This window comes from Sorghum bicolor, chromosome 2 (genome assembly GCF_000003195.3).
Source record: "Sorghum bicolor cultivar BTx623 chromosome 2, Sorghum_bicolor_NCBIv3, whole genome shotgun sequence".
NCBI lineage: Eukaryota > Viridiplantae > Streptophyta > Magnoliopsida > Poales > Poaceae > Sorghum > Sorghum bicolor.
This window is the reverse complement of record NC_012871.2, coordinates 63,623,880-63,649,815: the sequence shown is the minus strand read 5'-3', so window position 1 is coordinate 63,649,815 and position 25,936 is coordinate 63,623,880. Positions and strand designations below refer to the sequence as shown.

Sequence of the window (25,936 nt, the reverse complement as noted above, 5' to 3'; positions counted from 1 at the left end):
AGTCATGCCCAGGGAATAGTCATCGATTCAACCTCATTAACAACTGGTGTCATCTGTGATCTTGCATGTTTGTTTCGGTGGATCTAATCAATGCTTCCTCGCGTGGAGATTAGCAGACATGCTAGTCAGACTATGGTGGAGAGGTTAGCGGTGACATGCTAGTCATACTATGAGACGGAGAAGATGACATGATCAGTGACGATGACATAGGAGTGTGATGGCTGATGGGGTTTCTTGATCTCTGTGGCATGGCAATATGTGGCATGAGCTCAGAATGCATGTCCTTGTTTGCTTGAACTTATCAGCTGAATCTGTCAGCCATGCAGTAGTATTTTTCTCTCACAGCAAATCAGCCAACAGTACTTTCTGCCATGGCTTATCAGCCAAACGAACAATTATGACAATTTCTATATGTGACTCATTTAGCTACTGTGAGGTTCTCAGTGTCACGTGTACAATCAGTTTGAATATGGTATTGGATTCGGTTAGCTCGTCTGGTGCCTAGCATTGAGCAAACATGCTTTAGGAAGTCAAGCATGTGTAAGAGCTGAAGAGAAATCAAAATTTTACTTGATAGAGAGTATGGTGATAAAGAGAAGGGTGCACAACTGCAGGTAGAGCCACGAAGTATAGAATTGCATAGAAAATGAGGCTCTTTTTTATGGTGGGCTATGATGTGACTTGTCAGGTAGCTCTCGTGGAACAACGAAGGCAATAACTCAAGTCACGTGTACAAGGAGGTTCATGCATGGACGGCTTCAAGATGACGGAATATTTGTCAAGATGGAGTTTGTTAGAATAGCTATATTTGGCAATATAGAGTAGAGTTGGTGTTAAACTCTGTAACCTGATCTCCTCATAAATATAAAGATAGTTAACTATGACAACATAGCGACAAGTTTACAGAAAGGCATCACTATATTGCTGGGAGCCTGGAGCGGCTAGTGTTGCTAATATTGGAGAAGAGCGTCCGTAGTCATGCCTTGGGGACTAGGCTTCTCGCATGAACCTCATTAACAAATATCGTGCCTCTGGTCGTATGTGATCTTACATGTTCGTGTTGGTAAATCTAATCAACGCTTTCACGCGTGGAGATTAGCATACAACTTGTCTCTAGGGATCAATTTCTAACATATATTGGTAATAGGCTTTGTCCTTTGTTAGCTGAGACGAGTAATTATTTGCATAACTTATGTGTATTGACTAAAACAACCACTTATTATTTTGAAAAAAAAAGTCTAACCGGCAGCGAACGTGAATACAGGCACGATGGTCGATGGCGCACGCCCCACGTTCCGCGGGCAGTCTGCTTAAATAACCGCAAACAAACCCCGCCAGGCCGCGACAGGACAGGAGCAAGAAAATTCAGGCGACGTTCAGACTTCAGAGCACGCAGTGGCCGAGTGACGCACGGAGCCTGACGATCGACACCGAGGCAAAGGCGGCCACGGAACCGGCCAGGTCACCTCAGGCAATCGCCTTTTGGCCGGCCCACTGCCGCGACCGCCACCAGCTTCATATCTCCCCATCACAGCCTCGCGCGGGCCGGGCAACTAGATCAGTTCCGATCAGAAGAGTGGGAGAGGGAGGGAGCGCTTCCCTAGCTTCGCCCTTCTCCGGCGCCGTTGGACACGTCGTCTAGCTCGGCGAGGTTGCTGTTGAGGACAGGTACGTCCGTCCTGGATCGCGTTACGATCGAACTCTGTCTGACGCTGTTCTTGAGCGCTCTCGTTTCGTTTTCCTCCTCTTTCAGTATCTGGTCCAAAGGATCCCGGCTACGTTCAGCTGGTCCAGAGTGTCCCAGCTATCGATCTTAAAATCTCGGTACTTTTTTTTTGACGAATCTGGAGGGATCTGGGTCCCTACAGAGATTTTATTTAAAGCAAAGAAAACAAAGTTACATCAAACAAAGAGAGAAGAGATGGGAAGGGAAGAGAAGAGCAGGGGGAAGCTAAGGAACCTTGAAAGACAGAAAGAAAAGAACACAAGAACAAATTACAAGAGTTGCTGAATCCATAAAAGGTAGGGCTGAGATAGGGCAGGCTTGATCCTGTATTGAAAGACAGAAATCTCTTTTAGGAAGATTCTGCAACAACTTGCCGGCGTTGGCTGGACCCCATTGAAGATGAGCTCGTTTCTAGAGACCCAGATAGCCCAGCTCATAAAATCTCGGTACTTCTTGCTCAGCTTCGTCCATTCATCGGGATTTGGTTGGCACGTGCACGTGCACGGCTCTCTGGGCCAGTGTGCTCTTGAAGGCAGGTTGTTATAGCGTAGCCAGTACTGAACTGAACCCCAGGGCTCGATTTGGATGGGTACTGCTACTGCACCACCTGTATTCTTAATATTTGCGCTTCTCGTAAGAAGCTAGCACAGAGCAAGTCAGCGCTTAGCTTCTCATATTAAGGCCTTTCTCTCCTTCGTACTCTTCGTGGGAGGAATCCTTCAAGAGGGAGAAGCATCAAAAAGGTCGCGTCCAGCTCTCGCACTTGTTTTGACATAGTATCTGGGAACCCGTCTTGATTTATATGGCTCCAATCTTTGAAAGGCTTTGGTGTTTCTTCTTTTCTTGATTGGGGGGGGGGGGCTGAAATTTTGAGTTTTTGACAAAGGAGAATGAAGAGAGCACTTATCTCTGAAATTTATATGGCTCCAATATTGGTTTGTTCTTGTTTGTAAATATATGGTCTGTTTATTGATAACGAACCATCTCTCACACCGTTTTTGCTTTCTGTGCTCTTCAAAAGTTCGGCAAAATGTTATAAACTTAACTGGGGAAACTCACAAAATAGCACCGGTCTCTCTTGAGTTCACGAAACAGCACTAAAAAACTATGAATTGATGAAACGGCATCACGGCATGTTTGCCCCTCGTTACTCTCAATATCATTTTTTCCCCACTTGGTTTCTACCCAAAACAAAAAGGCATGTTTGCCCCTGCATGTGTTCTTGACAGCGATAATATATATCGACAATGAAGAGATCGATGGCAGGCAAAGTAACGGTGCGCGCATAGCCGTAGTAGGCTGAGTTGCACATGCAGGGTGCCAGGGTGATTATGTAGTTCATGACCCTTTTATGATTTGTTTGGTACTTTTCCACAGTTCAGTTCAACTATCTATTTATTCAATACCTAAGCTCAATGGCAATTTGGTCCATTTCTATGTGAAGAAAGACAGAAAAGGTAGCTGAATGTCATTTCATAGATCATTTGGCTAAACCAGTGCTGTTGTGTGAATTCGCAAGTTCAAATGCTATTTCCCAAACACCACAAGAAACTAGTGCTATTTTCTGAATTATCCCAATTTAACCAATTTTCCACATGTTGGTTAGTACTTCTGCTTATTGTAATTACGCATCTCGATCAATTACTTCACACAAATTTTATGATTAATTTCAGGATAAGAAGCATTACATAATTTGAGCCCTCAAAGCCGAATATGGATCTCTTAGAACTCTTCGTCACGGCTTGTGTCCCGGTCTTTAACATGCTTCTGGTAACTGGTGTTGGGTCGTTTTTGGCAACCGATTTTGCTGGCATACTAAGCAAAGAAGCAAGAAAACATTTAAACAATGTAAGTAATAAAAGGCTGCATGAAAGCAGTAATAATTTTACTATTTTTTCTACAGCAAAGAGGTTTAACATATCGTGTCATAATTTTATCATATTAGTACTGGCCATGGGCCACAACATCCTTTTCTAAAAATTTCTATCTCTTTTTTTTTAATCTTCAGATAGTATTTTATGTATTCAGTCCCTCTCTTGTTGCAATCTATTTGGCAAAAACAATCACCATGGAAAGCTTGGCCAAACTGTGAGTATTCAATAACGGCAGTTAAGTGGCTAAGTGCTACTCTGACTATCCGGCGTATCCAAGTACTTTTAGTGTATTATATTATAATTGCTAATGAGAAATAAATAAGAGGATTACTTCTGTTCCTTGATTCAGGTGGTTTATGCCAGTAAATATTCTTCTTGCTTTTACCTTTGGTTTATCCTTTGGATGGATTGTGGTAAAAGTTACAAGAGCACCTGCCAAGCTAAGAGGCCTCATTTTGGGTTGTTGTTCTGCTGGTAACTAAATGTACTCATACACATTTTTTTTACATCAAGAAATAATTATTAAACTTCAAATTTTAGATAAACTTAGTGCAGAACCTTCAAATGTTTATTGCTATGTCAGATAGACTATATGGATGTCTATTTGCTCTAGATTTTGGTGCTTTGTGAAGGAGAAATTATTCTCATGGCTTTAGTTCATATTTCAAGGGAATGGCTCTAGTTTAGGTTGGCTGTGCAGAGCAAAACTTACTTCAGACATATACATTCTTTACCCACTTTATTCCTTTGAAAATCTTATAGACTTCAACTTTAAGCAAGTCAGAATGATACCAGTAAATAGTCAAGCAAGGAAACAAGAATCAAGTACAAGTGAAAAACGACAGCTGAAAAATCTAGTTTCGTTGTCAAAAAAAAAAAAAAAAAAAAAAAAAACTTATGCATTGCTGTTAGATACAGGCTTCCGAACACTACTTAGTAGTAACCAAATCAAAAGCAACAACCACCAAAATATTTTTCATTTATCTTACAAAACGCACTGTCTTCATAGTTTATACATTGCGGCAGTGGCCAACCACTAGTGGAAGCCTTGATAGCCAAAAAACTGGTGCAAGTTTAGTTTCACAAATAGTATAGTGCACATGTCCCCTTCGTTACTAGAATCTAGAAGCCAAAACGACCTAGTTTGTTACCTGTTCAGCAATTCTAACTTTCTAAGCCCCTTTCTCTCGTGCTCAAAAATCCTCTTTCTCTGAATATTTATCTTCTCCTATCTATTTAATATTGTAATGCTATGTTGTTATTAAGATATTTGACCCTGATTAGACATAGCAATCGACTGGTCATTAACCGCGAAATAGGATGGATTTAGTACAACCCATACTTTGTTCTTTTCTTATCTTTCAAAAATTGTTGCCAACTTGCTGGTTGAATGCAGGCAATTTGGGCAACATTTTTCTTATCATCATTCCAGCTCTTTGCCAAGAGAAGGGAAGCCCGTTTGGAGCAGCTGATGTTTGTCAGAATATTGGACTAGCATATTCTTCACTCTCAATGGCTGTAAGTCAATTGCTGCTTGAGTATTTAATATAATTTCCATGTCTTGTAAGCCTGCTTATTCTTGTAATCAGTTGCAAGACTCAATCACTAACGTGAATGGCTTGCTACAGATTGGTGCTGTTTTTGTGTGGTCGATTGCATATAATATTGTCCGTGTCACATCAAATTTGACGGAAGGAGATGCTGATGCTCAAACAAATGAAACAAAAGTGTTAAATTCAGGAAATGCTATAGGAAGTGTTGCCGAAGAGAACTGCTCCGCCTCAAATGATTGCGCCGATGAATGTACACTCCCTTTGATATTGACAAGCATACGTCCAACTAAAGATAAGGTTTGTCAATGATGAAAGCTCTTTCTTCCACAAGTACAAGTTGCGCTGGTCTAAATGTTCTACGGTTTTGCTTGATTGCTTGCGGCACTATAAGAATTAAAATTGTGCAGCATTCAATGTTGGAGAGAGCACAGAAGGTTTTATCATCAATTTCTGAAGCTGTTGACTTGAAGAAGCTCTTTGCTCCTTCAACTATTGCAGTGGTACACTGGTTTGATGAGCTATAACTCTACTTTAGTAGCATATCATGTTTATTTTTTAACTGAAACTCGATGGTAATTGCTGCGATCACAACTATATTGGCAAGATATCTCTGCAACCTTAAAATCTCAAAAGAAGGCCATTTTGTTAGATCGCTTGTCTCTACTGATTTGAACATAATGATATAATATATTGGCCTTTGTAGATTGTCGGTTTCATAATTGGAGGAACACCTCTGATTAGAAATGCTATAATTGGTGACAGCGCCCCACTTCGTGTCCTGCAGGAATCGGCTGAATTGATAGGGTATATATAGTCCTACGCTTTCTGAACATACTTGGTCCTCTTGATCAGTTAATTTTGTCATCCTTTTTTTGTCAATCCCATTGTTCCTTTGATGTTGCCTTGCCAGTTACCCCTTACCTCTAGTTAGTCTGCATATCTAACCATTTTCATGCAGTGGAGGAGCAATTCCGTCCATCACATTGATAATGGGAGCAAACCTTCTGAACGGTAACTTTGCTTTGCTCTGATCACATACAAACAACAGTGTCATGCATGCATATAACGTTGAGTCATCTTTAACTGTCATATATTATGAGAAAGCAAAACACATAAATCAAACCTGATGAGCACAACAAAAAGCATGATGCGTGAAACTCTTATTACCAGGAGTACGAGGCGGTGCAAGTGTTCCACCGTCGGTGATAGCTGGCGTCATAGTTGTTAGATACATTCTGCTCCCGCTGCTCGGCACGGCGCTGGTGAAGGGAGCAGTCCGGCTGGGCCTCATCCAGCCAGACCCGCTGTACCAGTTCATCCTCCATCTGCAATACGCCGTGCCACCCGCAATGAACATCGGTAATATGTTGATGGAACATAGTAGTCGTTTTATTATCGCAGCTATTATGCGTGTTGGAGGTCCGAAAAAAAAGTTGTCGTAGCAAGTGAAGTGGATGCTGTATATTTTCTTTCAGGGACTATAATGCAGTTGTTTGGCGTCGGGGAGAGCGAGTGCTCGGTGATCTTCGTGTGGGTGTACGCGCTCGCCTCCGTCGCCGTCACCATCTGGTCCGCCTTCTTCATGTGGACGCTGTCGTGAGCTCGCGCGCGTCAGGACACGCGAGACGGGAAACGTTTTGTGTTGTTGATACAGTTTTAGAAATTTGGGAAATGGAAATAAAAACGCGAAAGCGTGTATCCTGGCGCTGTTTCGTTGTACCGTTTGGTGGAGTAAGTATGTATGCGTCCCTGTGGTGGGGCTGCTGTCGAGCTCTGCGAGGCGTTGCGTTGGTACTCCACCGCAGCGCGCGTAGCAGGACAGAAACAGAACATGCTCGCGCGCCGTGCTTGCATTGCAGCCCGGCCGCACGGTAACTTGGCGGCGCAGAACGCGGCGCCCGATTTTGCCTCTACGTGAGAATGGCGGCCCAGCCCAATACTTCTTTTTTCTTTTTCTTTTTGCACGGGACTACGGGAGTACGGGACGGCCGAACGGACAGGAACAGCCGGCGCGAGTCGGACTCGGACACTGGCCGCGCGTGCTGCCGGCCAGGACGTCGTGCTGCCCTCTGCAGCGCGCCGGAGGAACAGGCAGTGAGCGCGTCATGGTCATTACGTGAAGTCATCACACTGCCGATCGCTTCAAAAAAAAAAAAAACTCGTCGCTTCCTCCTCGGAGCGGAGGCATAACACCGATCATGATCAACACGATGACGACGCGGCTCCTGGGTCCTGGCTGCCGACTGCACAACGGACGGACACCAACAAGCAAGCAAGCAAAGCCGTGGCGCATGCATGAGCATGGCCGAGGACAGGAGTCCAGCACACGCACTGCACTGCTCCACGGGCTGCCCCCACCACTTCCACCGCATTCATCGTCGTCCGCCGGGCCCCGGGGCGGCCGGCGACGACGGACTTCAATCCGCTCCAGGTCTGGTCCAGGCACGGGGAGGAGAGGCCGACCTTCTCTCTCCCCTCTTTACTTTACCCTAGCGCCCGGACAAAGGCTACCCCACGAACCACGACGGACACACTCACCTCAATGCAAATGGCGGACGTTTAGCCCTTGTTTACTACTCAATCCATCCTAAATTGTAAGTCGTTTGACTTTTTTAATATCAAGTTTGACCACTTGTCTTATTCAAAGTTTTGTACAAAATATCACTTTTTTGTTGTGTATTGGTTTATTAATAAAAGTTCTTCAAGAATGACTTAAATTTAACTATATTTGCACAAATTTTTTGAATAAGACGAGTGGTCAAACTTTGGGTAAAAAAAGTCAAACGACTTACAATTTGGGATGGAGGGAGTACTTAAGAAATTTGTAAATCTTTTCAAGATTTTTCGTTATATTAAATTTTGTGGCACATACGTGCAACATTAAATATAAATAAAAAATAACTAATTATATAATTTTGACTGTAATTTATGAGACGAATCTTTAAGCCTAGTTAATCTATAATTAGATAACATTTGTCAAATATAAACGAAATTTCTACCGTATCCATTTTGAAAGAAAAGTTACATCTAAACAAGGCCTTACTAGTCGCAGCTCAAGGCCTTTGGATCTTCAGATCCCTGATGCCAGGTTTTAATGCCTGACCATGCTCATTTAAGCCAAAACCAAGCTTTTGTCAGTTGCCAAAAGAAAAATTCAACAAGACACAACAAGCACAAAACGCGGCAATTAGGCCACACTCTTGTGAGTTGGACGAGAGAGAAACCAATATTCTACTCTTTCTTTCTCATTTGGTCCCACCTATTCTCCTCTCAAATACTCGGCACGCGTGAAATTTCATCCGACGATTGGTCACTAGCTGCTTGCCTTCCTCCTCTCTCTCTCTGTCTTCCACATGGACCTCGTCCACCACTGCGGACACCCTTACAGTTTACAGAGCAATAGAAATGGTAAATTCAGGCTAGCCTCCACCTTATTTAAGCCATCTATGATGTATAATCACATACTATTAATATTATTATTATTATTATGGCGAAAGGATGTGCTTTTCGGATTGGCACTTCAGCAATTGGGCATTCACGTTGTAACATCTGGACTGCACATCTTCTGCAACTGCAATGGTAACGCTCCATCGTAGAGTGAAATTTCTCTTTCTCCCGTCTTATATCAATAATAATTCAATATATATGGTGCGCAGAGTTTTTGCGTGTTCAGATAAAAGAAAGCAAATTGAAGGGAGTTGATGGCTATAGCCGCTATACTATACAAGAATAGGCTGCTGAGATACAAAGGCCCCCAAAAGCCATCATAGCCAACTATTCTGAAAGAAGAACGCATGCAATTTCGTTGTTTAGGGGGAGAGGAGGTCACATGGTGAGCCCTGCTGCTTCCACTGCCTTTCCCCTTCTCTTTTTCTGTCAGTTATCATGCGCTCGTTTTCCCCCCTCTTGTGATTTGACACACATAGCCCTATATTTATGTAGTACTTTAAAGAGTGATGTGATATTTTTTCTCTCTACAATTATTATTTATGCATCGATGGAAACATTTCCATGTACCTTTTTTTTTATTTCTCTGAAATTGACAAGCCACTTGGCTCCATCTACACCAATATTCTGCTAAATACAAAGAGCCCAATTCTGTGCCAATTCACAACACAATTTCTAAACCTTTCAGGGCCAATATCTTTCCAAGCGTGCACTGTTTTCTTGTCATTTTCAGTAAGCATAAGTTCCCAACAAACAAGGATCTCTGCCTAACTGAAGAAAATGCTGCAGTACCTAATTTATCATGTGCATGCCCCCTAGACACTCCGGTTTTCTCTCGATTATGGAACCCGAAAAATAAAACATGAGAAACTCTAGTATTAGTCAATACAAAGCGGCCAAATTTCCTCCAACTTTTCCCAGTTCTCCAACCAATAATTGGCTCACAAGGCAACCGCGGCAGAGCTCTGCACAGTGGAGGGTTGGGAGCCACAGAGACCACACAGATCAGCCATCATCAGTTTCACACTGTCGTGTCTCAAATAGGCTGTTAAAATAAAATAACACAAAAGATTCCATCATCATCTAAAGCAGAGATATTTCGTTGAGAAATTGTGGCTGCATTTCGTTCTTATCTTCCCCTCCCATCTCTGTGTCAGTCACACGCATGCGCCGCTCGAGGTATGGAAATTGCAAGGGTTCACTTTTGACAAAGATTTCTTTCTTTTTTCTCCCAAAGGATAAGCTTGCACCCACTAGCTAGTACTCCTACTACAAAAGAGACTGAGAGTCTGAACGTCAATGGACACGAAAATAGACGGTTTGTTTGGTTTGAATACAGAAAAAGGAGGAAACAGATGGCGTGGCATCAGGAAATAGGAAGCCGGCAACAGGGCACTTATTATATCATTATTCAGCTACAGTATTGTATATAGCACAAAGAAAGCACTGGTATATAGGTGCACGCAAACATCATCACAGTATGCAATCGTTGCACGCTTTCTAGAATCTAAACCGATATTTTTGCACATGTACTAAAAGATTTATGCCAAATTTAAATCAATAGAATTGGTGATGCTTACTTTTGTCAAAGATACTTGATGCTTTAGACAGAGCATGGTCCCAATATCCATGTATCAGAATATGCATTTGTAAAGCCTAATAAAATTGTGAAAATTACTTTACTTATCCGAATCTTATGTTTCTATAAACTAAAATATTTGAAAGTTATTATGAGTTTAATCAGATTTTGTCTAATAAAAAAATCAAGTACTGTAGTATCTAGCCATACAGGTAAAGCAAACCTCGTAGCAGCCAGCGATACAGGTTCCAGAGAGTTTTCCTTTCACTGTTGCGTATATTCTCCTTTCACTTCACCAGAAAGCTGTTCAGTATATTCCTGCTGGTTCCAGAGACGATTGCCACGTACAGTAGCCGATAAATTTCCATCTTTTCTCTCACCCCTTTCCGCCCATTTATAAATCAATCAGTTTTCTCCCTTTTGGCCTGGTGCAATTAAAACTTTGCGAGCAGCACAGCTCAGGCCTTGTTCAACCCAAAAAGCAAAAAGTTTTCAAGATTCTCGTCACATCGAATCTTGCGGCACATACATGAAGCATTAAATATAGATAAAAGCAAAAACTAATTATACAGTTTAGCTAGAAATCGCGAGACGAATCTTTTGATTCTAGTTAGTCCATAATTAGATAATATTTATCACAAACAAACGAAAGTGCTACAATATCGAAATCCGAAATCTTTTCGGAACTAAACGAGGCCTCAGCTGAAGTAGCGGCTTCTCACTGTCCAGGTTCAGGCTGTCATAATTCACGACCTCCACATTTAGTTCTTAAAAAATTTCAATATTTTCTATCAAATTGAATCTTGCAGCACATATATGGAGCATTAAATATAGATAAAAAATAATTAATTATACAGTTTGTATGTAATTTGTAAGATGAATCTTTTGAGTCTAGTTAATCCATGGTTAGACAATAATTACTAAATACAAACGAAAATGTTATAGTACCCAAAACCAAAAAAAATTGCCAACTAAACAAATCATTTTCTTCCCTATTGTCTCCACTTAACCAGGAACTAAACAAGTCATGGTATTCTTTCCACACTACATTGCTATCCGTCTATCACACACAAGAACACTAATCCATTTTGGCTTAAGCTAGACAGTCATGCCATGGTATACTGGAATAGCCTAAAATTTTAGGTTACATAAATACTATTAATAGTTTCGTGGATAAATTTTGTATGGAGAATAATTCATCAAGATTGGTTATCTTTATCGTTTCTTTATCCGTTTTTCTAACACAATATTCAGATGCAATTTAAACTTTGTTTGTTTGTGATAATTTTACCAATTATGTATGTGTTTGTATTCTTTCATTGCGTCTATGTGGGTTTTTAATATGTATTTAGTTGAAATCTTAGGTAAAGTTATATTAACTCTTGTGACATCATGAATCCGTATTTTGGCTTCAACTTATGATCTTACTAGTTGTTCCAAATTTTTTATCTATCCTAGATTCCTAGTACTTATTTCTATTTTTATTCAAAAAAATTCTTCTATGTTTTTAGTAAAAGTTAGATTCTAAGTCTTCGATTAATCCACTCTTAATTATTACGGTGGCATAAGCAAACCCTTCCATCCTACACAACACTCAATAAGATGTTGAATTCCTCTATCAAAGAATCGTAGTTCTAGTAGTATCATTTTTATAAAAAAATAGAGTGTTTAAATTAAATTACTAACATTGATATATCATAATTTATCTCAAGTAAGAACTTAAAAATATTGTCTAGAATTTTAATATAATTTTAAATGGATTGTCACTGTCATTGGTAAAAGGGTTTGTGAAGGGAATATTTTTTTTCTTGTGGTCAATAAACTATAAAATGTATATTTATTAGAAATAAATGCAAGTATACTTAGTATACATAGTAAGACATAGCATTTATGTTTACTTTGAATTTAGTGATGGTAGAACCAGATAATTTAGAAGCTACTTACAGTTATAAATCTTTCATATTAGATATTGTTAGATTTAAGGGATATTTTGTTTTAAATTTTATAATGACATATGTGAGTAATTCAAATGTTAGTTAAAGGAGTAACTTTATTTTATCATTCGTAACAACATAGGTGGGTACTTCAAAATGCAAAGGTTAGAGATTACTTTAAATTAACTTTAACGGTGGCAATGGTTGGTAGTTTAGATGCAGATTAGGGTTTATTTTTTTTCATAGCAGTAAAGTATTTTTTTCATAAAAAATGGATCCAATATTTATTATTGGTGATGATGATTAGAGTCAATCGAAATAATGGTTAGATGTTTCTGATTATTAATATAATTTTTAGGATTTTTTTTGTAACACGCCCTATGAGATAAGTCATACGTTGCGTGACAGCATCCAATTAGTAACACTAAGAGTGTATTTTCATCCTTTGTATTGTTCCTATGTGGACCTTCTTGCATCTTTTTTATGACATCGTTTAGAAGTATCTAAATATGCATGTTTACTTAGTCTTCATGGTGGCATATAGTATTTATGTTTATGTTTAGTTTAGTAGTGGTACAAGTGCATCTTTTAGAAACATATAGCATACTTGGTGGTTATTGAGTTACTTTTGCCATAACTTATATTGGTTTTGGACATAGAGGTGTAGGATATCTTATTTTATTTTTTTTTATAATGAGAGAGGGGTTGGCAAGATAGATAAAATTAAAAGGTTATTGTATGTAATTCAAAAGGAAAAATAGGGCTTACTTTACATTATCTTATAATGGCATAGGTTTATACTTAGATACAAAGTTCGGATTTATTTTAAAATATCTTTCATAATGATAGATGTGGAGCTTGATATTTATTAGAAAACATGAAGATCCGGTGGCTATTACTGGTAATGATTTGTGTATAGTAAATTAAATGCAAGATGTTCCTATCGTGTAAAAATTTGCATAATTTAGTTTTTTCCTTGGAGTTACCCTCTACTATAATTTATTAAAAACAAAGAGTACATAGGGTCTTACAACACGAAACAAAAAAACGAGACAAAGAACAGTTATATTTGTATTGCAAGGTTTATGCCCAAATTATTCCGCGCTGCCAGCTACAAATCTTGGTCTCACCTTCACTTTGTTTGGGCTTTCTCCCCAATTTTAATATAAAACCTTGCATCAAATTAGCACGTCTGGACGGCAAAACAAGCCGCATGCTAAATCACAAATCGCAATGACAAAAGGTGATTAGATGAAAGAAGCCAAGCGAGAGCGATAAGGACGATGCAAGCGACACGTGCTGGACAAGTTATTAATAAGTAAAAAAAAGTGTCCAGTTGTGGTATAACAATAAATAAAGTGAAAAACTTTATTCGGTTTTGCAGGCTAATTCTTGGCATACACTCAATCGCTCAAGCGTAGCTGCGTAGGTCACTCGTCTTTTTCTCTCTCTAGTGCATCATTTTCATTTCCCAGTTTTTTAAAAGCCACTCTAATCATCAATTAATTTCTTTTAAAGTGACTGCAATTCATTATTTCAGAGGACCACGCGTGAACGGAAGAAATTCATGCGAACGCATGCTTTGCCGTGAAGGATCAATTAAGCAGGGGCCCGGGACAAAAGAAAAAAAAGGCTCAAATTTTAACCTGGGGCCCGCACGTTTCTTCTACTGTTTTGTGTCAAAATCGTTTGGAATAAAAATGATGTTTGTTAAGATGCCGTGTCTGGCTTCGATTCCGTTTCTGCTCCAAATCCGATTTTGCTGACCGGCTGGGTTCGGTGGTTCTGGTGCCGACTTTTTGATGTTTTGTGTCACCTAACAGAAAACAAAAGGGCTCCAGCCTCCGGCAGCAGGATTTCCTGGTACAGAGTACCAAATCCCGTGAAATCTGTGAATTAATTCTTCATCTAGCTTGTAACTAGGGCTAATTAGTGCTGTTTTAAATTGAAAGGATGGCAGGGATGGTCGGGTCCCAATGAGGGGCATGTGAGAAATCTCACAAAAAATTTATAAGGGTTGTTTAGTTCTAAGATTTCTCGTCACATTTGACATATGTATGTAATATTAAATATAAATAAAAATTAACTAATTATATAATTTATTTGTATTTTACGAGACGAATCTTTTAAGCTTAGTTAGTCTATGATTGAATAATAATTATTAAATACAAATAAAAGTGCTATAGTAGTCATTTTATATTTTTTTTTCGACTAAACAGGCGTAAGTGTAGCGGTACCATTTTGCTAGTACGTGCTTTAAAATTTCTATATATATTTTTAAATGGGAAGCCCCATGTCAAAGAGGTTAGTTTTCTTCACTTGAATTTTGCTGATGATCTAATTTTTTATACAGTACAAAAAAATTGTTTGCAAGAGAAACTATTTTTCATAAATGTTAAAATAGGTAACGTCCTGCTAAAAATACAATCGACAAACATAAAATAAGCTTAGGTCATACAAAAAAAAATATCTTGAATTCAGAAATTTCCACGCATTAAAAAATGGATCTAAGTTTAGCTTGCTGGAGGAACTCAAATTCTTTTTTTGGCATGAGCACTAGACTCTGGTCAAATGGAAACATGGTCCTTTAATTCGTTTTCCGATTTTGCATGCCAGTTGTCATGTGGTTGGAAATGGTCATGGTTAGGTCCATGTGCACAGTGTAAATCACAGACAGTGCAAAAGATAAGAAATGCAGAAGCAGGCAGATAAAGCCAAAAGCATAGGAGGCCACAAACTCAATAAAATAAGCATGGGGTCAAATAAGGTAGACCCTTACCAATGCAATCCTGACGTGCTTCACTTACCCGTCTATTTCTTTAATTCCCGACTAAAACCCTTTTCTTTTCATTACGTGAGAAGAGGGGAGCTCGGAAAAGAAAAAGAAAAGAAAAAAAAGAAAGAAAAATGGAGGTAGAATAAGGCTCTGTGATGTGAGGGGAAATTACGTCGGACATAAGCTGATTTCTCTCATCGTCTGCTTGAGCTGAGTTTGTTTGAGTGGCCTGCGAGGACTCTTGAGCTCCGCCGGTTAACCTCTTTGCTACCCCTGACCATTTTCTTGCCTTTTGTCTCCATTTTCCTAATGCTATCCTAATTTCTGAAATCCTGAAGACCTCTTGGAGGAAATCTCTGCTTCATTTCTCCGGCAGGTAATCTCTAATTTATCTGCTTTATCTGCCAAATCCTTTACCTTCTCCATTGTTTTCTCTCTTTTTTTTATTGTGATTTACGGCTTCTTCCTCCCATTTTCGTTTTCCATTTCTCCTCGTTTCTTCCCCGCCGTTACAAAGCTTTTTTTTCAAAGCTGCTGCCACCCTACGCTGTAAAACTCGCTCTGTTCATCCTACACGCTGTAAAACTCACTATGTTCATCGTATAATTTTCCAGCTTTGAGCAGCTCGGGGTTTATGATTTTTGCAGTTCCTAGCTCCCGTCGCCGGTTGTAAGCTTTGCTGTGAAGCAGAAGAGCTGCAACCTTCAGTCCAAAAGAATTCGCTGAAAGAGAGAGCTGCAGATTCGTAGCCGTTTCTGCTTCGGCGCACTTGTTCAGTGTGGAATGATGGAGGTGAGCCCGTCTCCGGAGCAAGGAGTGATGGCGGGAAGGGAGCCGTTCGGGCTGCCGAAGACCCCGGCGACGCCGCCGTCCTCGGGGGTCACGCAGAGCCTGCGCATGGCGTACACGACGGACGGCACCGCCATCTTCACCCCGGTGAGCTCCGCACCGCCCGCAACGGCAACGTACCACCAGCCCGTGGCTGCTTCAAGCTTGGCTGGCGTAGGAGGCAATGGTGGCGCGCCGGTGCACTCGGGCGGCGCGGGTGAGCCGGTGGCCAAGAAGAAGCGTGGTCGGCCAAGAAAGTACGGCCCCGACGGCTCCATGTCGCTGGCATTGGTGCCCGTGCCCGCATCCATCGCTGCAGCACCGGCGCCGGCGCCGGCGGCTCCTGGAGCTTCCGGTCCTTTCTCACCTAGCGGCCCGAAGGCGCTCAACACTGCGCCGTCAGCGTCGCCGGACGGCGCGAAGAAGCGGGGCCGGCCGAAGGGTTCCACCAACAAGAAGCACGTGCCTGCTCTTGGTAAATATTGGTGCATCCTCATCCGAGAATGTTTTTTTTTCCACCCCTTTTTTTCTTGTATTTCTTTTTTGTTATACAACAAATTATAAAATACGGCCTGGAGTCTGAACTTGCTCAGAAGAGCTGGTTGGCTTTTGAATGGATCTGAGGTGATGGACTGCAAGAGCGGTGCAGTAAATTAGTACTTTGCATCCTTCTTTAAGAAAGCAGAAACCTCTTCTTTAGTTTGCATGTAGGACAATTTAATTGAATCATTCTGCAATTTCTATCGGAATGTATAACTAAGGATGCTTAATGCTTGGCTGTTTACATTACTGAAGTATGGAATACTCCAATCTGTTTAATTTAACCCTCAAGACTCCAGGTTTCGTCCCTGCATGGATTTCAAACCAGTTTACATGTGTTGGATTTGCTGTTTTGATTCAAGTATGTTTTGCAGGGCCAACAGGGGCAGGTTTTACACCTCATCTTATTTTTGTAAAAGCCGGAGAGGTATAGCTAATCCTGGATTCTTTTCATATATCTTCATGCCATTTGTCTGTAAATTATTCAGTTTGTTAATAAAGTAAGGTTTAACATTACAAGTAAAGATACCATCTTTCTGAATTCTGATTCAGCTGTCATCAACGGAACTCTTAGTTTGCATTAAGCTATTAATTGTAATGCATTAGTGGTGCCTTTTTCATTTTACTGAATTTTAAGGCTTAATTTGAGCACTTAAAGCAGAACATATCATATTCTAGTTCGGATATGTGAGAAAAATGTAGTCATATGCTCGGCTTCCATACCTGCAGAACTTGTGTTGCCAGAATGCTAAATCTCCCACTATAACCTGGTATTGAGGCTTATTAAGCTTAGCTCCATATAACTCACTGGATGCTTAAGTTAAGCCAATGCAGTATTAATGATTTACCGGCCTGGTCACCACTCACTAGCTTCTGTTTATTGTATTATAAATAAAGTTCAATTGAACATCTGTCTGTTATTTCTCCCAAAAGTATCAGCATTCAGGATGTGGTTAGGTTTCTTATCTTTTTAGATGAGAGGTTGCATTTTTACAACCTTTATCAGTTCACTGCTGTAAATGGTTTGGATTTTTTCTGCTTTCCAGGACGTATCGGCAAAGATCATGTCCTTCTCTCAGCACGGGACACGCGCGGTTTGCATCCTTTCAGCAAATGGCGCCATATCAAATGTGACCCTTCGGCAATCTGCTACTTCAGGTGGAACGGTGACATACGAGGTTCGTATTTTAACTGTCAGAAGTTTTCAGCTGGAGTACTTTGCGACCAGGTATAGTGATTCAGAAGAGTGATCTTATTGATATGCCGGAGTCTGTTTACGAGTTATCACTGTTGCTGGTATTTGTACTGCGTAGGTGATGATGAAAACTGAGATCTTTCTCGCAAAAAAAAAAAGAAAAAAGAAAACTGAGATCTCGTTTCCTGAAATCATGAACAGGGTCGTTTCGAGATACTGTCTCTGTCCGGGTCGTTTCTTCTGTCAGAGAATGGCGGCCATCGCAGTCGAACTGGTGGGCTCAGCGTTTCGCTAGCAGGCCCAGATGGCCGTGTCCTGGGCGGTAGTGTTGCCGGACTTCTGACAGCTGCTTCACCGGTACAGGTCTGCCACATCTCTGTCCCATTCATCAATCATCTGATGAGTAGATTTCGTCTTCATTCAGCGCTGTTTACACGTGCATCTCTAACAACCGTTGCTCTCTCTGGATCCTGCTGAAATTTGTACCTTCCTGGTTTCAATTCGTGGTAGTAGATGTACAAGCATTTACAGAGCATTGTCGTCTTTTTTCCGAAAGATACACAGATCGCTGTCGTCGACTGTTTCTCCGATTGCATAGTGATCATTGACCACCAATGGTATCTGTACTGTACAGATCGTAGTGGGGAGCTTCGACGCCGATGGAAAGAAGGAGCCGAAGCGGAAGAAGCTTGCTCCGTCACCGTCAGACCCATCGCCGGCGCCACTAAAGCTCGCGCCGGCGACGACGGGCGTGGCGGCAGGGCCGAGCAGCCCGCCGTCGAGAGGGACACTGAGCCTGAGCGAGTCATCCAGCGGCGCCCCGAGCCCGCCGCACGCAGGGGCCAGCGGCGGCGGCGGCGGCCATGGGCAGCAGCAGCAGCCAGGGGTCTTCTCCGGCCTGTCCTGGAAATGACCAGATCCCGGATACCGTCTGAATCTGACCGTGGTAGAACTGGCAGAAAGAAGAGTGTTTCAGCGGCTGAAGGATGAACGAAAGCTCACTCAGGGAGGGAGAAGCAGCAGCAGTACAGTAGCTTGTAGGTGGTGTCAAGACTCTGTAGCTCTTGCTGTACTGTACTAGGTGTTAATCGTGCATTGTTAGGTGGTTGCTTACTGTCGTCTGGAATGGAATGGAATGGATGCCGTGTACTGAATCTATGACCCTATGCAGCACGTTGGAAGTTCTTTGGTTTCTACTGAGTACTGTGTGGCGCACACGCGATTTTCTCCGCCTTGTTGAAGGATGAAGCAAATAATATGTATCACCTATTTTTCACGTCAGCTTTAGCTTTTCTCGTCAAAATGCTTGGCACATAAGAACCCGATATCTGACTACTGAACTTTCAGTATGAGACTTCTTTTTCTCTCGGATAATTTTCCCATAATCTGCGTTGCACTGCAAAGATCAAATGGATTGTACTTTCTAGGATTGGAAATATGTATATGTATAGTAAACTAAATCCCCAAAATATATTTCTGCCGCTCGGAAAAATGAAAACGATACACGTTCATAATACGTTTATGTATAGCGATTAGCGAAGGTCACAAACTCACAATGCTAACATCTACGGCCTTCCAAAAAGACGCCTTCAAAACGAGGAGACGTATGCTGGCTGCCTCGTCTCGCTGTCGCTGGACCCGGCCTCTTCTCTGCCACACGACGACACGAGGACGCAGCAACGGGAAGCACCCAAACGACCGACCAGGAAATTGAACTAGCGGCCCACGAAACTCCGGCCCCCCCTTCGCCACCTCGGAACGGAACCCTAGCCGCCCCGTCCATCCGCCCGTCCGCCCTCGCCCATGGATATCGCCGGAGACAGGCGCCGATAGCGATACGCAAAGGAGTACGTCCGTTGACCTTGTTAATCCCGACGCCCGTACCCGAGGCGTGCGGTGTGGCGCGGGGGAGGAGAAAGGGAGAAGGGAAGAAGCGAGTGGGAGAGGCGGGCGGGGCGCGATGTCGGTGCGGATCAAGGCGGTAGTAGACCGGTTCGTGAAGGAGCTGCAGGAGGCGCTGGACGCGGACATCCAGGACCGCATCATGAAGGAGCGCGAGATGCAGAGCTACATCGAGGAGCGCGAGCGCGAGGTCGCCGAGCGGGAGGCCGCCTGGAAGGCCGAGCTCTCCCGCCGCGAGGTAATCGCCGCAGGCCCCCTTTTTTTTTCCAACTCACGTCTTAGCGTTGAAACCTCAAACAATCAGTGCGCGCTGCTCCTGCTTGCGTGCTGTACTTGCCGTTGATGAGTTGGCCGATGTTGCCCAATGTCGACAATTTTTCACTTCTGCAATCGGTGCTTGTAATCCGCTTTAGGCACACAGCCATTGAAGTGAAGTAGTTTACATCGAGTTTAGGATTCTACAGTATGTTTTTTTGGCGCTGCCCGTCTTAAGGTGTTCTCCTTTTAATAATTGATCCTTTCATACAAATTGTGTTTTGATAGCTCTCACATAGTAGATGAAAATCATCCCAATTTCAACCATGAATTCCGTGTGTTGAGATTTGTGCTCCAAGGCGCAAGCTGGGATGTCAGTTCAGGATTTAGGTTTCATTTATGTGAAACCCAAGAATTAGCTGTGCAGCCATTGCCTGGCAGTATGTATTGGTGTCAGCAGGGGAGATTGGAGGGGCAACGAGAAATGTTTAGAAGGCAGCAGTGTGAGCCGCTAACACCGGATTCGCAGGGAAGTTTGGGTTCGCACAGTGGGAGTGGAGGCTTGGTAATTTGCTGGATGTGATTGAGTGGTGGCACCGAGGAGAGAGAGGTGTTGGGTGGGGTTTGTGCTTGTGTGCTTGGACTGGAGAATGTATATAGGTGAGGAGGTCAAATACATATACAGGGGTGCCACATCAACCACAAGAATACGAGATATCTAGCCAAATTTAGGTGTGTGTGTGTGTGGGTGGGGAGGGGGGGGGGGAATCATTTGAATTAGACATATACATCCATAATTTGTTTACTCCTTGTGTTTGTGTTAGCATTTTGTTGTGCTATGTATTGTTTTGCCATGGTTAGTACCACTAGAATAAGATATGTCTAGCCATTGTTGCTTCACTTGTGGAAGCTGATTGCACACATTTGGCCTGTTTCTCCTTACATATTTAGTACCTGACTTGTTGCAGTAGTGTAGTTATGTCTTTATCGTTCGCTGAAATTTCGCTTATGTTGATACTGTTTGCTGATTTGCTGTGAGAGAAAAACACTGTACAATGGCTGATAAGCCGTGCTGATAAGTTCAAGTGATGCTGTGTTATGTACAAGTGCTCATATGTTGAATCAATAACTCTGATTATAGGGAAGGCTTAATTTGAAGTGTATGATATGGGAATGGCTTAGTTATGCAAACTGTAACAAGGTCTTTTATGGAGAAAGAAAGTGCTCAGTCACTTGGTTCTGAATCATCATCATTAACATCAGCGTTATGCCCTGTAGGCTGTAGTATTGGAGCGAGAACTGTAAAGCTGGGTTTATTTTTCCTAATTAGGAGCAGAATTAATTGAAGCTTGTGCCAGTTAAGTTTTCTTGAAATGTATTAGAGGCTTAGAGCGAGCAGTATGCATTCGAGGATCTTCCTGATGGATGAGAACCAAGCATGTCTCAATTCGTCACCATTAACTGTAATTTGGGACCTGCAACATGACTTATTTCAATTCTGTCCTGTACAGGCTGAGATTGCACGGCAAGAAGCCAGGCTGAAGATGGAAAAGGAGAATTTAGAGAAGGAAAAGAGCGTCCTCATGGGAACAGCATCCAGCCAAGACAACCAAGATGGAGCCCTTGAGATCACTGTCAGTGGTGAGAAGTACAGGTGCCTCCGTTTCTCCAAGGCGAAGAAATGAGAGGTGGACTGGCACTGAACTGGACCAACACATGCTCTGTAGTCAGTGCTGGAATATAGCCACATAGTCTTGCAAACCCTTATTTTGATTCAGATATTATTCTTTTTCCTTGTACAGGAAATCCTGGAATGTTCCTTAATAGAATAGCAGATACTTATGCTAAAGCTGCCATGTTTATATAAATATAAAAAAACTTGGCAGCTAGAACAGCTACAGTGGGAGGTAATGATAACTGAAGATTGTTGCTAGTTGTGATGCCTTGTTCTTGCTGATATGTTTACAGGTTATTGCCGGCTAGATCAGCCCAATGCTGGCTCTAAAATATGAGTTCAGAGTTCGTAAAAATGGTCAGCTGCTCTGCTGTGGCCTGGTTGGTGTATCAGATTTTGTCGGCGTTCGAGCTGATTGGATGCTAAGAAGCTGTCGATAGCTTGCATTGCTGTTGTCTGAGTCTGACCCCAGCTGTAAACATCCCAGAAAACTTATAAACAAAGGGGAATTGCGGTTCTGAACAGCTAGTTTGGAACTAGTAAAGAATCGAACAAAGTTTTAGTGCAGCGACTGGCGCTTGCAATTCAGTTCACCAGATGCAATCAAATGGCCTGTCGTTCGTCGTCCCAATTTATGCACGTCTTCGTCTGAGAACTATGCCAATCATGTCGTGTAGGAAAGCAGATCATGTTTTTGCCGAACGATACCAATCATGGCATCTAGGAAAACGCCGATACGGTTTATATTATATTTTGTTAAGTAATAACATAATTGTTAAGAATTATGTTGTTGGCAACTAGGGAAATGTGCCACTTTGTACTAAGAAAATGCTAATACCACACACTCAATTATTATAAAACAAAAAATACTAATAAAGACCACAAAAGCCTTGTCAGCCACTCTTTTAAAAACCGTACAGAAAAATCGATAGTCTTGGGGGTGGAAAATGCCACTAATTAAGAATGATCAGAGTACAGAGAACAATCCGTAGCAGTGGGTCCATTTGGCAGCTGGGGAGACGAAGAGGAGGTCGCCGTCCTTCTCCAGTCCAGCTTGAGGCCCGCCCGCCCCACTGTCCAGCTCCAGCTCGACCGAGAAAGTTGTGCCAAACAACTCCACGAGATGCCCTCCTGGAAAACCCCAAAACACCCCCTGGATCGAACACATTACCACGGTGGCATGGCGATCATGCTGCGCCACGATTATAAATCCCCGGGCGAGCCGCGTCCATATTGAATTGAACCAAGTCGCCAACCACGTCGGCGTGCGCACGTCAGTGAAGGACGATTAGAAGCAAAGCTAAGCTAAAGCCCCAGCTCCAGCTCCGGTCGAGCCGGCCGGCCTCCGCGATGCGAGTCACGTCGTACCAGAGGCTGTCGTCGGAGCGGCCCGAGGGTGGCGCCGCCGCGAGGGCGGCGTGGGCGTGGGCTTCGCTGAGGCGGGCAGCCGCAGGGGTCGCCCGGCTCTACGCCGCGCGGCGGCGGCGGTCGTGCATGCGGAGGCTGTGGGTGGCCCGGCCGCTGCGGGCGAAGGCGGCGACGAGGTACGAGTACGACTCGGCGAGCTACGCGCGCAACTTCGACGACGGAGCGTGGATGGCCGATGAGGGCGTGTCATGGAACGCGCGTTCGTTCGGCGCGTGTAGGGTCGCCGCCGTCGAGTCATAAGGAGAGCTTCCCTTTCATGGCTTCATGTTGCTTCTTATTAGAATTAGTGACTGATTATTTAATTAGGATTGATTATTCATTGAAATCGTGTGTAGAATTGATTTGTATGCCGTTTTATTTTTTCGTCTCTCTCTCTATTATATTGAATGCTTCGTCAGACGTGAAACATTTCGAGTGAAAATAAGGTCTTGTTTAGTTTACCTCAAAAACCAAAAAAAAAAAAATAAAAGTCTCCGTCACATCAAATCTTGCGGCACATTCATAGAGCATTAAATATAGATGAAAACAAAAACTAATTGCACAATTTATCTGTAAATCACGAGACGGATCTTTTAAGCCCATGATTGGACAATATTTGTCAAATAAAAACGAAAGTGCTATAAGATCAAAATCCAAAAACTTTTTGGATCTAAACAAGAAAACCGAAAAGATGGATGAGGTTTGAAATTTCATATTTCTTATTGAATTGAATGAAGTTCTGCAAATAGGGTGACTTTTTTTTGAATGACGGTTTTTTATGGAAGAAAAGAAATGACACTTTTCTTTTTGAGAGGAAAAAGAAATGACACTTGAGCAAAGCAAAAAAAAAAACTATTGTATGGGCCTTAGCCTAACTTTATGAAAGTTGGTCTATGATTTACCAGCCCTTTTCATACAGCAGACTAGTAGAACGGGCCTTATTTGGACGTAGCCCATCTGAATCAAGAATCAATCACTAAAAAAAAGCGCAACTTAAAGGCCCAAACCGCCGCATTTTACTGTCATGTTCCTCCAACTAAAACGTGCTTAATCAGCGGTAATAAAAGCGAAAAAAAAGGGAGCGACGCAGTAAAAGGAGAAAACAAACGGTCCGGCGAGCTCGACACCAAATCCAATCCCAGTTCCACCTCCTCCCCCATTTCAGTCAGAGGCCCCCTCCACCTCCATGACCTCCGCCCCAAATTAAATCCGGCCGCGGCCGCCGCCGTCTCCCCGGCCCCCGTGGTGCCGTAACCTCCGCCCCCAATTCCCTCGCCTCCACACTTCAAATCCCCACCACCACCGCACCTCCCCAACCCGGCAAATCCCGAATCCAAATAGGGTAACCCTAACCGCCCATCCGCCCGCCATGAAGGCGTCGATCAAGTTCCGCGACGACGACCGCCCGCTGCTGCGCGCCAAAGTGCCGGTCGGCGTGCTGGGGCTGCCCTTCCTCTCGGGCCTCGCGGCGGGGGGAGACGGCAAGGACCTCCGCTTCGACCTCTCCACCGCCTTCCCCTCCGGCCCGGCGCTCCGCCTCTCGTACCGCCCCAACGAGCCGCTCCAGCCCTTCGCCCTCTCCATCCGCACGGGGCTGGGCCCGCTGGGGTCCCCCATCCGCGCCCCCTTCGCCCTCGCCGCCGAATTCAACCTCACCTCCTCCAACCCGCCCGCCTTCTCGCTCCTCTTCAAGCCCCGGATCGGGGACTTCGCCGTCGCCAGCTCCGTCCGCTCCCCGGCGCCACCGCCGCCCGCATCCACCCCACCCCCTCTGGCGATCAAGATGGCCGACCTCACCGCCAACGGCGACGACCACGACCGCGAAGCGCACGGTAACGGCTTCTCCTTCGCCGGGAATGGGTTCGCGGCGAACGTGGCGGCCGCTGCGGGGAAGGACGGCGGCGGAGTTGGCGCGCTGCTGTCTGGGATGCGGCTCACGACCAGGAGCGTGCTGCCACTGTGGAGTAAGGCGAGTCTGCGGTTCCAGTGGGGGCTGCGCGTGCCGCCGGAGATCAAGGCCGCGCTCGCAGACGATGGCTACGGGCGCAAGGCTGGGAGCCTCGCCATCAGCAAGCTGCCTCTGCTGGTGATGAACAAGATCACCATCGAGCACACGCCCAAGGTGCCTTCACAGTCTGAGACGGACAAGAAGAGGAAGAAAGACGCCCCACCAGCAGCCGAGTGCGAGGAGTTCTCACTGATGAAGAGGCAACTGGAGAAGCTGAATGTGGAGAGCACAATGCTGCGTCGTTCAGTTGAGGACTTGCGTGCTGAGATTGGAGCTGGCAAAGGCGATGGTCGTAAGCTGCCAGCAGCAATGCCACCTCCACAGCATTCATTCGTGTCGAAACCAGATCGCCATTTCCACAGCAATGCGAAGGAATTGGTGGACAGTGGGACGAAACCAGCTCCCAATGAAGCAAGTGAGGAGTTGAAGAAGGCACTCGAGGCCCGGAGGAAGTAAAGAAGGAAGCACCTAGCTAGGGCTTGCTGACATTGCAAGCCCTACAATATGACATTGCTGCTGACGGCTGTGTCAAGTTTTGTGCTTAATAATAATATTTCCTTGCTGGAGAAGATTGGTAAGGGCAGTTTACATCCCTCGCTGGAGGCAAGTGAGGTTGCCATTTGCCATAGCCATAGGTGATGTAGTAGTTTTGCCTCAATTCTATTTCCATTGCTTGTGTTAGGATATCCTGTTCTGTATAAATTCGCATCTTTCAATTTTAAATGAATGAAGGATTAGTTTTTTCAACAGACACCATTGATGGATGTGGCATTAATCTCTGAAATTGGGTATGTGCATCTGTTCCTTTGAATCGAGCGTTGAGCGTTGTTGATTCTCCCAGGTTGCCTATATCTTAAGCGGTTTGGCTGATAAAGTAGGAACCACGGCTTCTGAAATGTGGAACTCAGAAAGTAACGGTCTGGCATGACCACTGAACATGCTCCAATAAAACTTTGAATTGTTTCAGTGATATCCGTTCGAAAATCCTATGTTAATTTAGGGCATTCAGGGCGACGATCAATGTTAGATTGGGCACAAACACGTACAAGCTGAAACTGCCAGATCAAGCTGATTCATCATTCAGTTAAAACAGTTAACATTTTCCCTCAACCAGATCACTGAATAAGCCCCAGAAGATAGGCCCCCAACTAGCGCCTGGTTGTTTAAGCTTTCTTTTTGCGAGAAACTTGTTTGTCACACGCTCACACAAGCTTGCTTTTCAAGTAACAGGCAGCTT

General features: G+C 43.5%; 5 protein-coding genes and 1 long non-coding RNA gene across 14 annotated transcripts; all 6 read left to right on the top strand.

The window, feature by feature from the left end:
- Nucleotides 1,380-6,888, top strand: LOC8064860 (protein PIN-LIKES 1). Of its 6 annotated transcripts, XM_021453952.1 has the most exons (12): nucleotides 1,384-1,668; nucleotides 1,754-1,824; nucleotides 3,400-3,574; nucleotides 3,735-3,814; nucleotides 3,950-4,074; nucleotides 4,997-5,118; nucleotides 5,229-5,450; nucleotides 5,561-5,653; nucleotides 5,857-5,957; nucleotides 6,112-6,164; nucleotides 6,324-6,512; nucleotides 6,629-6,888. In XM_021453952.1, exons 3-12 carry the CDS (start codon nucleotides 3,440-3,442, stop codon nucleotides 6,751-6,753), a joined length of 1,245 nt encoding a protein of 414 aa, XP_021309627.1. In that variant the 5' UTR covers nucleotides 1,384-1,668; nucleotides 1,754-1,824; nucleotides 3,400-3,439; the 3' UTR covers nucleotides 6,754-6,888. The 6 variants fall into 6 exon arrangements, with proteins under 6 accessions (XP_021309630.1, XP_021309627.1, XP_002462579.1 ...); XM_002462534.2 differs by lacking the exon at nucleotides 1,754-1,824 and having other exon boundaries at nucleotides 1,386-1,668; XM_021453953.1 differs by lacking the exons at nucleotides 1,384-1,668; nucleotides 1,754-1,824 and adding an exon at nucleotides 1,847-2,022.
- LOC110432188 lies at nucleotides 8,315-9,230 on the top strand. The gene is made up of 3 exons (XR_002449602.1): nucleotides 8,315-8,561; nucleotides 8,651-8,732; nucleotides 8,810-9,230. It is a non-coding gene; the product is annotated as an uncharacterized LOC110432188 (long non-coding RNA).
- Nucleotides 14,881-18,728, top strand: LOC8064859 (AT-hook motif nuclear-localized protein 10). 4 transcript variants are annotated; one of them, XM_021453647.1, is made up of 7 exons: nucleotides 14,881-15,143; nucleotides 15,228-15,265; nucleotides 15,537-16,192; nucleotides 16,632-16,684; nucleotides 17,304-17,435; nucleotides 17,654-17,815; nucleotides 18,087-18,728. In XM_021453647.1, the coding sequence occupies exons 3-7, from the start codon at nucleotides 15,673-15,675 to the stop codon at nucleotides 18,363-18,365; spliced, it is 1,146 nt and encodes a 381-aa protein (XP_021309322.1). In that variant the 5' UTR covers nucleotides 14,881-15,143; nucleotides 15,228-15,265; nucleotides 15,537-15,672; the 3' UTR covers nucleotides 18,366-18,728. The 4 variants fall into 4 exon arrangements, with proteins under 4 accessions (XP_021309322.1, XP_021309323.1, XP_002462578.1 ...); XM_021453648.1 differs by having other exon boundaries at nucleotides 15,504-16,192; XM_002462533.2 differs by having other exon boundaries at nucleotides 14,881-15,265.
- LOC8064858 lies at nucleotides 19,093-21,542 on the top strand. The gene is made up of 2 exons (XM_002462532.2): nucleotides 19,093-19,592; nucleotides 21,121-21,542. Exons 1-2 carry the CDS (start codon nucleotides 19,413-19,415, stop codon nucleotides 21,292-21,294), a joined length of 354 nt encoding a protein of 117 aa, XP_002462577.1. The 5' UTR covers nucleotides 19,093-19,412; the 3' UTR covers nucleotides 21,295-21,542.
- On the top strand, nucleotides 21,699-23,037 carry LOC8064857. Its single transcript, XM_021453649.1, has one exon. It carries the CDS (start codon nucleotides 22,635-22,637, stop codon nucleotides 22,950-22,952), a length of 318 nt encoding a protein of 105 aa, XP_021309324.1. The 5' UTR covers nucleotides 21,699-22,634; the 3' UTR covers nucleotides 22,953-23,037.
- On the top strand, nucleotides 23,772-25,455 carry LOC8064856. The gene has a single exon (XM_002462530.2). It carries the CDS (start codon nucleotides 24,061-24,063, stop codon nucleotides 25,153-25,155), a length of 1,095 nt encoding a protein of 364 aa, XP_002462575.1. The 5' UTR covers nucleotides 23,772-24,060; the 3' UTR covers nucleotides 25,156-25,455.

Coding starts and splice junctions, on each gene's coding strand:
- LOC8064860 (XM_021453952.1), top strand. CDS start 3,440: ATGGATCTCTTAGAACTCTTCGTCACGGCTTGTGTCCCGGTCTTTAAC. Junction 5,654..5,856: donor CTCCTTCAACTATTGCAGTG/GTACACTGGTTT, acceptor TGGCCTTTGTAG/ATTGTCGGTTTCATAATTGG. Junction 6,513..6,628: donor GCCACCCGCAATGAACATCG/GTAATATGTTGA, acceptor ATTTTCTTTCAG/GGACTATAATGCAGTTGTTT.
- LOC8064859 (XM_021453647.1), top strand. CDS start 15,673: ATGATGGAGGTGAGCCCGTCTCCGGAGCAAGGAGTGATGGCGGGAAGG. Junction 16,193..16,631: donor GAAGCACGTGCCTGCTCTTG/GTAAATATTGGT, acceptor TATGTTTTGCAG/GGCCAACAGGGGCAGGTTTT. Junction 16,685..17,303: donor TTTTTGTAAAAGCCGGAGAG/GTATAGCTAATC, acceptor TCTGCTTTCCAG/GACGTATCGGCAAAGATCAT.
- LOC8064858 (XM_002462532.2), top strand. CDS start 19,413: ATGTCGGTGCGGATCAAGGCGGTAGTAGACCGGTTCGTGAAGGAGCTG. Junction 19,593..21,120: donor CCGAGCTCTCCCGCCGCGAG/GTAATCGCCGCA, acceptor TGTCCTGTACAG/GCTGAGATTGCACGGCAAGA.
- LOC8064857 (XM_021453649.1), top strand. CDS start 22,635: ATGCGAGTCACGTCGTACCAGAGGCTGTCGTCGGAGCGGCCCGAGGGT.
- LOC8064856 (XM_002462530.2), top strand. CDS start 24,061: ATGAAGGCGTCGATCAAGTTCCGCGACGACGACCGCCCGCTGCTGCGC.